This window comes from Aspergillus costaricaensis (assembly GCF_003184835.1).
Source record: "Aspergillus costaricaensis CBS 115574 unplaced genomic scaffold BO79scaffold_14, whole genome shotgun sequence".
In the NCBI taxonomy this organism is placed as follows: domain Eukaryota; kingdom Fungi; phylum Ascomycota; class Eurotiomycetes; order Eurotiales; family Aspergillaceae; genus Aspergillus; species Aspergillus costaricensis.
Window position 1 is genome coordinate 267,791 of NW_020291814.1, and position 11,254 is coordinate 279,044.

General features: G+C 47.1%; 4 protein-coding genes across 4 annotated transcripts; 3 read left to right on the plus strand and 1 right to left on the minus strand.

Moving 5' to 3' along the window:
* Positions 1 to 330: 330 nt before the first annotated feature.
* BO79DRAFT_245110 (uncharacterized protein) lies at positions 331 to 1,009 on the plus strand (the record flags this gene model as incomplete). The annotated part of the gene is made up of 4 exons (XM_025685444.1): positions 331 to 364; positions 443 to 537; positions 596 to 762; positions 819 to 1,009. Exons 3-4 carry the CDS (start codon positions 660 to 662, stop codon positions 1,007 to 1,009), a joined length of 294 nt encoding a protein of 97 aa, XP_025540011.1. The 5' UTR covers positions 331 to 364; positions 443 to 537; positions 596 to 659.
* Positions 1,010 to 2,276: 1,267 nt separating this feature from the next.
* BO79DRAFT_254574 (uncharacterized protein) lies at positions 2,277 to 2,700 on the plus strand (the record flags this gene model as incomplete). Its single annotated transcript, XM_025686081.1, has 2 exons — positions 2,277 to 2,396; positions 2,476 to 2,700. The coding sequence occupies 2 exons, from the start codon at positions 2,277 to 2,279 to the stop codon at positions 2,698 to 2,700; spliced, it is 345 nt and encodes a 114-aa protein (XP_025540012.1).
* Positions 2,701 to 3,893: 1,193 nt separating this feature from the next.
* On the minus strand, positions 3,894 to 4,841 carry BO79DRAFT_217268 (uncharacterized protein; the record flags this gene model as incomplete). The annotated part of the gene is made up of 3 exons (XM_025683357.1): positions 3,894 to 4,354; positions 4,632 to 4,681; positions 4,834 to 4,841. The coding sequence occupies 3 exons, from the start codon at positions 4,839 to 4,841 to the stop codon at positions 3,894 to 3,896; spliced, it is 519 nt and encodes a 172-aa protein (XP_025540013.1).
* Positions 4,842 to 10,024: 5,183 nt separating this feature from the next.
* Positions 10,025 to 10,755, plus strand: BO79DRAFT_287216 (uncharacterized protein; the record flags this gene model as incomplete). The annotated part of the gene is made up of 2 exons (XM_025688560.1): positions 10,025 to 10,240; positions 10,325 to 10,755. The coding sequence occupies exons 1-2, from the start codon at positions 10,117 to 10,119 to the stop codon at positions 10,753 to 10,755; spliced, it is 555 nt and encodes a 184-aa protein (XP_025540014.1). The 5' UTR covers positions 10,025 to 10,116.
* Positions 10,756 to 11,254: the final 499 nt, after the last annotated feature.

Consider the following 11,254-nt stretch of genomic DNA (forward strand, 5'->3'; position numbering starts at 1 on the left):
CCTATCTCAGAACCACTTTCCCTTTCATCTTGAATCTGAGCGAACAAGTAACATCGCTCAAAGCGCCTACTCTCTTGTTTTGAAGAGATCCCGACCGAATCGTGACCCGTCGAAACAGACGGCGAGCTATCGGGCAGCGACGAAATGATCGAGCAAGAACCGCGAATGTTGTGAGTACTCCGTGAGCCGAATTGTTAATCTTACACGGTACTGAGTATATCTGTTCAGGCAAGGCGTGGAAATCATACTCTGAATATTATATATACTTTACAGCTATTTGCCAGGGGTCAGTCTTGAAGATATGCTGTAGCCATACGATATAGAGCCGCCATGGTCCTATCCATGCCGCTGCAACATTGCACAGGTAAGATACATGATTCTTTCCTGGACTATGGTAACTGATGAGATGAGGGTTCCATCAACTATGCTTAGGGTCTTTAAGAATTACGAGCTGTCGGCGCAGGATCAGACGCCGAGCTATCAGACGGCACGAACGTGCTCGAGCATGTTCTTGCTCGAGCCAGAACTACGAATGTTGTGAGTACTCCGTCGGCTAGGTCCTTGGTATTACACTGTGCTGAATATTTTGACTCAGCAAGGTGTGGTAAACTGTTTCTACAGTAGCTGAGTGTCCACCCGGCCCATGAGAAGGCGTTCTGATGGAAAATGTCGTGAGCCGTCGGAGCAGAAATAGACCGCGGGCTATTAGACGGCACGAACGTGCTCGAGCATGTTCTTGCCCGAGCCAAAATTACGCATGTTGTGAGTACTCTGTGAGCTAGGTCCCTGGTATTACACTGTGCTGAATATTTTGATAGTACTCATGTCACCCCTTGTCAAAGCTGTCACAAAGGTCACCAACATCAAGAAGAACCTCAAGAACAGTCATCAGTCGCGCCAGAGGCGTGGGCTGACAGACATGGAGGCGGCTGGGGTCGAAACAGCACATAAATTGGTGGCTATGGCGCACAAGAATAAGGCTCAAGAAGATGCAGAATTCGCCGATTGACTAAATCGATCGAGGAAGTTGCTGCGTTAATAGTCAGAGGTACTACATTACACATAGAATATGATATGTACAGTCATCAGTCGCGCCAGAGGCGTGGGCTGACAGACATGGAGGCGGCTGGGGTCGAAACAGCACACAAATTGGTGGCTATGGCAAACAAGGATAAGCTCTAGTAAATATATAGAGCTGCAAGAAGCCTGCTAGGATTCTAATCTTAGCAGTAACCAGTGCCTAAATGGCCGTTCTAAGAACATATACTGGTAATTCTTCTTACACCACAGCTCTGCTTGTACTAGCCTGTAACATCTATGAAGGACAAAGAGTTTACAGCTACACAGTGCCCATTCTCATATTCAATGAAATAAGTCAATACATTGTAGACGTTATTTCTCACGGTCGAATCCGCTACAGGCCCAAACGAACAATGGTAAACAACTCTCCGCAGTTGTTCTCGAGACGGGTCTCTGACACCCTCACGCTCACTAGAGATAGTGAAAGGCACCGCAGCTATAAAAGAGTAGGCTTTCGGTTGAGGACCCGTGGAGCGTCCGTGAGATCTACTCATCCAATACTGAGCCACTCTCCGCAGTGGCTCTCGAGACGGGCTTTCGACGCCCTCACTCTCACTAGAGATTTTGGAAGCCACCGCAGATATAGAAAGGTGTGCTTTCGGTCGAGGGCCCGTGGGGCATCTGAGAGGTCTACTCCTCCAATAGTAAACAACTCTCCGCAGTGGTTTTCCAGAATATCGCTCGTATGGCTTGAGTTCACCACGACCTCATCTTCGGCTGTATCCAAGATATCGGAGTCGATCGAATGATCCCATCCCTTCGCTTTTAGTCTTGTCGGCTGTTGTCTCTGCCTGCTTTGCGGCTCCCGAGACATACAGACATGTCTCTGAAGACTAGATGTGCATCTTGAACCATATTGACACCATATCTTGTGGATACCTAGTTCGGAAACGAGAACACCCGAGACCTTGTGATCGATACCTGCGCATTAAGGCACGGGGCCAGCAGTCTTCTCATGAGGGCTTCTCCTTTCCGGCTTTTTCGTGTTTCTACTGTCCAACAGCCACTCTCAACTTCGTGGTTCTGTTCCGAATCATCCTACAGCCTAGTCGCTGTGCCTATTGCCGAAAAAGAGGAGGGCAACCCCTCTCCGACTCTATCCTACTCACTCTTAAAGCTTCCTTCCACTCAGACAAGGAATTCACCCAGAATTGAATCCATACACACGAACAAGAGAACCACACGTCAAGGCCTCAATGTTTCATGGCGTTGATGGCATCGAGGAAATGGTCTTAAGGGAAGAGATCTTGGTTATCATCCTTGTAATGATCAGTCGACTGGAGAACAAAGACTTTAAAAATCATGCTGTCGTGCCTGTATGCCATCTCCATTTCTTATGGGAAAGCTTTTTCACGATTCTATATTTGCTAACCCTTCTTGCTTCTCATCATCTAGGTCATGCTATTTTCGTTCATGAGAAACCGCCGTGGTCGCATTCTGTTGGCTCATTGCCTGGAAAGCAGACTCGTTGTCGAGATGTCGCCTCTATATCCATTTGAAGTTGGAGAAGAGGGATGGAATGATTCTCTGGCCCTGTTCACGCGCTATCAGGCTGCTGGACCTTCATCAACAGATACAACCAAGTTTCTAGTACCAGTTGGGCTTGACGAAGCTTCTTAGAGCATTGTGGTATTTCCTTGGCAAACCGGAGATACTCTAATACTATTATGCTTGACATATTACAACGTCGAATGTCCTCGTCTGCCTCGATGGCATCGTGTATACTATGCCGGGGAATCTCTTGGTATACACCAATCTCTCTAGTGTCATCTGATACGAGCCATTGTGCCACGCTGTGTGTTTCGCGTGTATGGCACTTGGTTGGGGAAGCTACAGGGCGATGATGAGATCAAAGTTCTTGAACGCCAGCCTAAGCTGGGATTCCCAGTCGAGGAAATTCGAGCTCCTCACATTGAAAATTTTGCAAAGCCAACCGCAAGCACCAATAACCGAGTCATCGCGAACCCTCCTCCTAGTGTGGCATCTAAGCCAGGAGTGCCCAGGCCTGGATCATAAAAGCCTGTGGAATAAAATAATAAGAGGATCATAGTGAGTCAACATAGGCCACCCCTACCGCGCCTTATGTATACACCGCACCGAATCATAACAGTCTCAAAACGATGACCTGATCAGATAGTCGGACGTGATCAAGACTCTGAATAGTATTATAACCTACTTTCAGCCCCATTTTATTCAAGACCCGTGGAAGAACATGAAGCCTGTTGTGATGAAATTCCTTGAGTAATACTGGTAAGACTCCCATCCAGTGATTTTTTGAAGTAATTATTTTTTGTCGAACCTATTCCGATTCCGAAAAAGCCCTTGAAATAGTGTCCTAGTACTTCAAATGCCTTCGCGCCATGTTCAACTGCTCGTTTTTACTTGCGCCAATGTGTGGAGTTTCCTTTATTGTATGCCTCAAATCTCTGTTTACTGCTTCCTTGATTAACGTGTATTCCATACACATTTGTTCCCGAGCAGAAGGGCGAGACGGTGCTAGAGGAGGTACTGGCCTTGGTGGTGACAGGGACGACGCGGGAGATGAATACGGTACACTTGACAGAAATCTGAAAGTGGAATAGGACTTCCATTATACTGAGTCCACTTTTCTTGTGTACGTATGACTCTGTACCCATAATTTTCTATGTGCAACGTAGTACCTCTGACTATTGACGCATCTTCCTCGATTTCTCAGTCAACCGGCAAATCTTCTCCATCTTCTTCTGCGCCACAGCACGCAACAAAAGGTCTCTGCCCTTGACATCTATTTACGATTCCATTCCTCTTCGTCGGCGATTGCCTCGGCCATCATATCAACCAACCAGTCGGTTATCAGGCCTGTATGTTCCAGAACTCGCGGCACTATCGAACGCGGAAAGGCCAGGCCCTGCGAGAAGTTCATCCCATGGACATCGGGATGAATGGGCCACATTGTCTGCCGTCCTGCAATGAAGTGTAGTCCGATGAATGCTGGGATAAAAAGTAGAGATATCATCCAAATCGCAGTCGCGAGTGCTGTTCCCAATGGGGCCGTCACCGAGGGCGATAGAGGGCTGGGCGTTGATGTGAACGATGGCGGAAAGACAGTTGGTCAGGGTCTTTCCGGAATCCGTCTCAGCGATACCGACAAAGTCATAACCATAGAGGGCCATAGGCCAACCTTGAGGCTGGATAACGGTGGGACGGTGGAAGCCCTGGTCCTTGACCTGGCTAAGGACGTATTGAGGGAAACCAGCCTCGTCAAAGGTCTCGACGGGGCGAGGGAAGTTGGTCCCTAAATAGCCATCTCGTTAATATTGAGTGCAGGGGAAAAAAGACACTGAATGCGCAGAATAATAAGCCTGTAGAGACGACCTACCAAGGCTTAGGGGACGCAAGACGCGACAAATTCAGTCATTTGTGGATTTGCACAATGGCCTAAAGGGCCGCAGTAATAAAGGAGACATCAGTAGTTGGGGAGAGAAGGGAATTTGAAGAGAGAAACGGAATCAGATGAGGATTTAGGGGATGGGAAACCGCACCCCCAGACTGTCAGAGTCACTTGAGATTACAGTAGGCTCGGAGCTGGAGAGATTCCGGTCCGAGCGCGCGCAGTAGTACACTATATTTGTTGGAGGAGCTGTCGATAATGATATCATCTCTCTAACAACTCCGGGATCCGGCAGCAGCTCATCCGCTCGCTCATCAAAGGCAGGTCCGCGTCGTCCTTTCGCGGGAGGCTGCGTTATTTTCAATTTTGGGATCGGTCTTCACCTTGCCATTATGGCGCAAAACCGACCGACCAGAAATTCACGCCTGAAGCTGACCAAACTGGTACGAAAACATATATATACCTCTGGGTCCCTCATATCTGCTAATATAAATCTGATTAGAACTTCCCCGAAGATGTGGGATAAACATCTCAGTCAACAAACACTGCCCAGAACCCAAGTTGCATCTACAGCGAAATCCGCGAAAAGATTTACCACATTAGGCATGAGTGCTTCTATTTACTTTGGGGTAGACATGGACTGACGCGAACCTTCTTGCCAGCGAGGCCAAAGGAGATGTACCCAGGAACTTTGCGTCTACAGAGAAAGCCTTTACCACATCAGTTCCATATCTCTACCCAAAATCAATAGAGACACTCACCCCAATGTGGACCTACTGGCCACGCAGAACAGCTGCCAACCACTGCAGGGGATATATCTGGGGACTTTGTATCTACAGAGAAAGCGCCAAACAATATACCAAATATGCCATGATTGTCTCGGTACACCCAGCAGTTATGTTCTCCTTTGCTGCATAAGTTACGGAACACAAGTGGTGACAAGATTAAAGAGCCCGAGTCAACATGGCTACGAGCTTAGGACTATCCAGCTTTCAAGCCTACCTCATCTAGTCAATCTCGATGTACTTTAGCCCTTAAGGTGGGTTTTCAGACATAACTATTGTAAGCCTCATAAACATAGCATATCAGACTGTTCGTAACAGCCCCTTTTGTACTACTAAGCAAGCTCGGACCAGACCAGTACCGTAATCCTGTATTCTCGCAGCCACGATAAAAGGGTGAAGTTATTCCCAAATCCAATCGACCAATCAGAATGCTCGTCGCCAGTCCTTTGTCGATGCCTCGTGGGCGACATCACGTGTTCTTGCTCCCGCGTTCTTCATGCGATCCCTCGAAAGCTTCGTTCCGTGTGTCCACGTGAGCTCCCATGTGTGCCTGCTCGCTCCTGTCCCTGTCCAGTTGAAGACTTCGGTGGCTTTCGATAATATTGCCAGTATGGCTTGAATCTATCCTGATATTATCTTTAGCTATGTCCAGCGTATCGGAACTAAATGTATTATGAACAGGTTGCAATTGACTAGCATCCACTGTGTTATTACAATTCTCGGTGGGTTGTGCACAGGCAACGTCACTTGTTCTGCTGGGGTGGCTCGGGCAGGTCTATATTTAAAGATTGGTCCAGCTGCCGTAACGAAAGCCTGCTTGTACGTATGCTTAGTTTCTCTTCCAATGTGGTCTTTCAGCATCCGCGGAAATTGAACTTACCACACTTTGTACGAACATGGATCAGTAGTCATGCGTCTTGAAACAACCATTCATAATCTTTGCTTGAACACCTTCGTGCCGTCTTATAGTTCGCCGTCTGTTTCTGTTACGCCGGGTAACGATTCTATCGAGAGCTATTTGAGTTTCCGTGAGGCTAATTCTGCTTAATTCTTCTTCCTGGCCTAGGAACATTATATCCGGTAAGGCCACCGGTCTTGTAGTGCCTTGAGTGGCACCTCAGCTCCTCATTATTTGCTTCATTTTTTAATTCTATATAAAAGTTTCCGCTGCTTTCATTCGGTATCTTTAAATTCCCGTTTATAATAGCATTCTTTAGCTTTCCTGCCTCTAATGCAGCTTCCATTGATGTTCATTATTGAGAATGACTATAATATCCAACCGTCCTTGTCGGCTTCATCTAATAGCCTTTCCAGGTTTAGTGGTAAACCTTCTGAAAGAATAGAGAGATTTCTTTGTTATTGCAGCTTAGTAATACTAGAAACTTTAGGCTACATGCTAATAGGTAACGAGGTAAATTTGTAGCGATAGTGACACTATTCTAAAGCAATAGAGGAACATGTCGACTTGTATGTAAAGTGAGGGGAGAAAGAAGAAGAGAGAAGCGGCACTGCCTTTTATAATCTTTTCTCAGGGGATCAGGAATTGAAATTGAATTACTATGTAGTCTTCTCTTTTGAGATTACCTCGTAACATTCATCTCATCGAGACGATTCCCAGCCCAAACAAAGTGAAGCCTGTTTCCTTCACAAATTCATTGAATGACTATGAGCATCTAGTGGAACGGAGGCCGTGAAGAAGTTGGTAAGATTTTCTATCCTACTCCCTTGTCCATCACTTCTGCTGGTAACAGAGCCGACAAAACCATAGGTAGGCAAATATGTGGTGACTCTTCGCCTCCCTAGATTGCCAGCTCTGCTGAAAACGCTGGCGCACACTCTAACAAATGATAGTTCAGCTTGGCGAACGAACACATCACGTAGAGGCTCAAAGGAGGCTCAGTTCTAATGCTTGGTACCTGCCTTGGTGGCAAACCGGTCAAGCTAATTGTGTGAGATATTCGTCCCATCGCGGCATATCTCTTTTGATGAACTCTAGCTAGAGTTCCTTGTCATCTCACATCAAATGTAGGGTCTATAACTCCAGAGGTCTCTGTAATATGGGGTGAGTTTGACTGTTAGTCAAAGGGGCGCTGACGATGAACGGGGGATTTCTGCTTCAGACTCACCAGTTTCTCGGGACTCTCCACTTTAAATAGAAATGGACGAGCAAGTACATAGAGATTGTTATCGCTATCATTTGATCCTGCATAAGTGTATAGTGTTAGTTCCTCGTTGAGGTCTTCTGAAGGTGAGATTGAGCGTTACATACATTCCACGTTTTCAATCGCAGCCGTCGTGAAGAGCCGTAAAGGTGATAGTGGCGGCATGGTGGTTTACCGAGATAGACACCAAAAAGATAACCAAAAAGGTGGCATGGAAGGAGTATCGGATATAAGGAAGAAGCGAGAGGCATCTGAAGAAGGCATGTGAGATTGATGACCAGTTCATTGGCATGAACACATACATGCTGATAATGCCAGTATGACCAGAGGCTGTGTGCAGGCAACGTCATTGTTCCACAGGAATTATTTGAACATCTCTGGGGGTAGATGTTAAGCCTGATCGGCTTTGTCAGTGGAATCATAAGAGAGGGAGTGATAGCCAACTTACGCAGCAGCGGAAATAACAGGCTTTACGCCTCGTCTAAATCACAATATTCAGCACGGCGCAATGTCAAGGATGCAGCTGGCAGAATACATACAACATTCGTAGTTCTTGCTTGAGCACATTCGTGTTTTCTGATACCCTGCTGTCTGTTCCTGCTCCGATGGCTGACACTTCGCTAGAGTTCTCTGGGTTTCTGTAAGGCCAGTCCTGCTTCCAGGTCGGTGTGACAGCATAAAAGTCTGCACAATAATTAGTGCTCGCACTGTGACAGCTAGTACAACTAGTACGCCGTACAATCTTGTAAAGACCCCGATAAGATAGTAAGGAAATAGCATTGCGCGTCTTCGTGCCCTGGTCTGGAGCAGAAACAACGAAGCAGGATCCCTAGACTGGCTGTTGGAGGAGGATTTCCAACCTCTTGGCAGTACGGTAGTTGATCTGAAGACGAAGGGTTGAGGGTAGAAATCCGACCTATGTAGATCTCCAGAGGTTGGATTAGTGGCTGGAAGAGATGGTGGTCGGGGACCAGGCAGGAAGAAGAGGCGAAGGGTCAGCTGACCCTGGCTGGAGTGGATGTCTACTAAACAGGTAATCATAAGGACTGCTCTTACACGGTCGCCCGGCTCTGAAGGAATTCAGGGAATCAAGTGAATTTTAACCTCGGCTCGCCGGTCATAAGTATACACTGCATACTCCATCGTTACACCAGCTTCCTCCAAGTAATGAGGGAAGCATCTCAACTTCATATCTAGCTCCTTTCCGCAGCACTGTTATGTCCTCCGTATCACAATTCATTCCACCGCACTTGTACGCTTGCTTTCTCTGTGATCTATAATCCACGACCAAGTCTACTAACTACCGCCATTGTCAGTAACGCCCAATGAGCCTTCCTGAGTTTGCCAGTGAAAAAAACGGATTAAGTTCCCATGTTATTTTAGTTGCTCCCCATTTGCCCAGCCGGGACCCCACTAGCGTTAACTGGCAACAGAATAAAAGGGAAACTCTCCTTCTTGTCTCGAATGGCGGTTTTCAATGCCTCTGGTTCCGCCGTCGGGCCTTGAGAGGGCGTGCGACTATGTCATGAGATGGTTTCAATGGAGCCAACAGGTACTGGGATAATTAATCAGGACACTCACCGATGCAAGAGCAAGATATTGCAGAGCAGTGGTGACTGAAAGTTTCTTGCCCACACCCCCTCCTAAGGTCTGTGCTGAGATGACAGCCGCGGATGCCTCTTGCTACCACTATAGAAAGTCAGAAGCAGCGGCGATGAACGGGACTAGGACTATTAAAGTCAGTCTGATAGTGCATTGGTAGGCTTCGACGCATGCATCATCAGCGTATACAGTGCTGGTGAGGTTATTCCCCTCAGCTCTAATTGAGGTTTCGACAATCATGGAGTACTTTTTACCGTAGGCCAAGTAATACCTGCAAGCTACCAACGAGACACTACTGCTGGCTGACCAGCTGGGGCTTCAACCAGATGCAATATTTGCCGAATCAGTAATAGTCCAGCCTCTGCAGTTTGGCTCACAAATACTAGTTAGTCTGCTTGGTTACATGTCAAGAATACCGCTGACAGTACTGGGGCGAGGAGCTGGGATATTTATGAGAGCTACATCCCCGCCTGAAAGCCAGAAAAGTAGAGGATCCATTGCTTTCTCCAGACCTAAGTAACTGCGAGATCATATTTTCTCCTTCAATCTCCCTCTTTCGTATGGGGCACTTGGCGAGCACAGTTGTCGCCTCTTCACTTGGTATTTCCTTTATGCTTTTTAGTCTTCACTGTGTGTGTAAGTTGACAGGACTTCGAAGTCATTAGAGATGCGGACGATCTAGTCAGAAATAGGTGGTCGGAGTCGGCTATTAGTGAGAAGGAACTACAACGCTGGTACAATGGAGGCGGGATGAGCTAGTTGACGTCTGATAACCTAAGAGGATTGGGAGCAAGGTTGATCGGATACTGTGCAGGCAGTACACATCATACCATAATTTTCAGATAATTCACTAGAAGAGCATGCCCAATGACGTGGAGGCTAACGCGGAAATTTGAGTTTATACGGCGGTTCAACAAAGAGGAAATGACGGAAGCAAGCAAACAAGTTAGGTGTTGGTAGTCATCGCCTCCTAATCTATTTCTTCAACAGAAATCTCCACCTGCCTCCCCCCCCCCGCCTTTTCCCTTTTTTCAGTACCTTTCTCAACCACATCTTCAACGCAGCATTTAATGCGATCGGGACCGTGCCAATTGTTCTCATCACTGGTATAATCCTCATGCCTCAAAAGTCGATGGTCCTTGTAGGCCCACGAGCAAAATTAGGTGCCAACCGTGGCCTCGGCTTCGCCACCGCGAAAGAGCTTCTCCTCATCACCAATTTCCACATCATCGTGAGGTGCCGTCATTCGGCGGACGGGAATTAAGCCATCCAGGTCCTTCGTTCCCTGCCGGGATTTCAGAGAACAGTGTTGACAGTGACCTTAGAAGTGACCTCTGGACCTTCAATCGAGGCCACCAGGTCTCATATTGAAACAGCCTTCAGACGACTCGACATCCTTGTCCACAACGCAGACATCTACCTTCTTCCTTCCGAACCGTCAGCCTCGCATGTCGGAGTCAAAATACTTCAGTCAACCATAGAGACCAATGTCAGTGGTCCAGCTCGTGTGACGGAAGCCCTTCTCCTGAGGCACAGACCCTCGCCGGTTGAGAGCTCTCCTGCTCAAATCGTCTTCGTCAGCTCCTCCATGGGCTCTCTGAGCCACAACATGAACCGAAACTCTCCCCACAGTGGAATTCATGCTATCGAGTATCGCATGTTGAAGACAGGCTTGATGGTCGGAATCGTCGTAATCATACATAGTAGCCATTCTAACGCGCCGAAGACTATTGCAATTTTGAGCAACACACAATGATCTTCTTCTGCCAGACATGGATTACTCCCCACATTAACAGCAACCGCAATGAAGCCCGCAAGCCATGAGAGAAGGGCCACAGCCTCAACAATGACAGAAACAGAGCCAATCACTGCATGCTCTGCGAAGCTTTGTCAAGTTTGACGACGATACTGATGACGAAAAGAGTGGAGTTTCAATCCGCATCCTGACTTTGCCACGCCTTTTATTACCAGCTGCATGTCGCCTGGAATTCCGTTCCTTCGATCGAAACTGTGGAGAGAAAAATGGAGGAAAATAAAGAGGGAAAAAAAAAAAAAAAAAAAAAAAAAAAAAAAAAAAAAAAAAAAAAAAAAACCAAAGAAGAGGATGGCGAAAAGGGAGAACATGAAAGGTCCTACTCGAATTGTAAGTTTCTGGATATGTCTCTCTAGATCTCAAGAAGATGGTTGGTGGGTGGTTGGAAGAGATGGTGGTCAGAGGCCACGCAGGAAGAAGAGGCGAAGGATCAACTGACAGC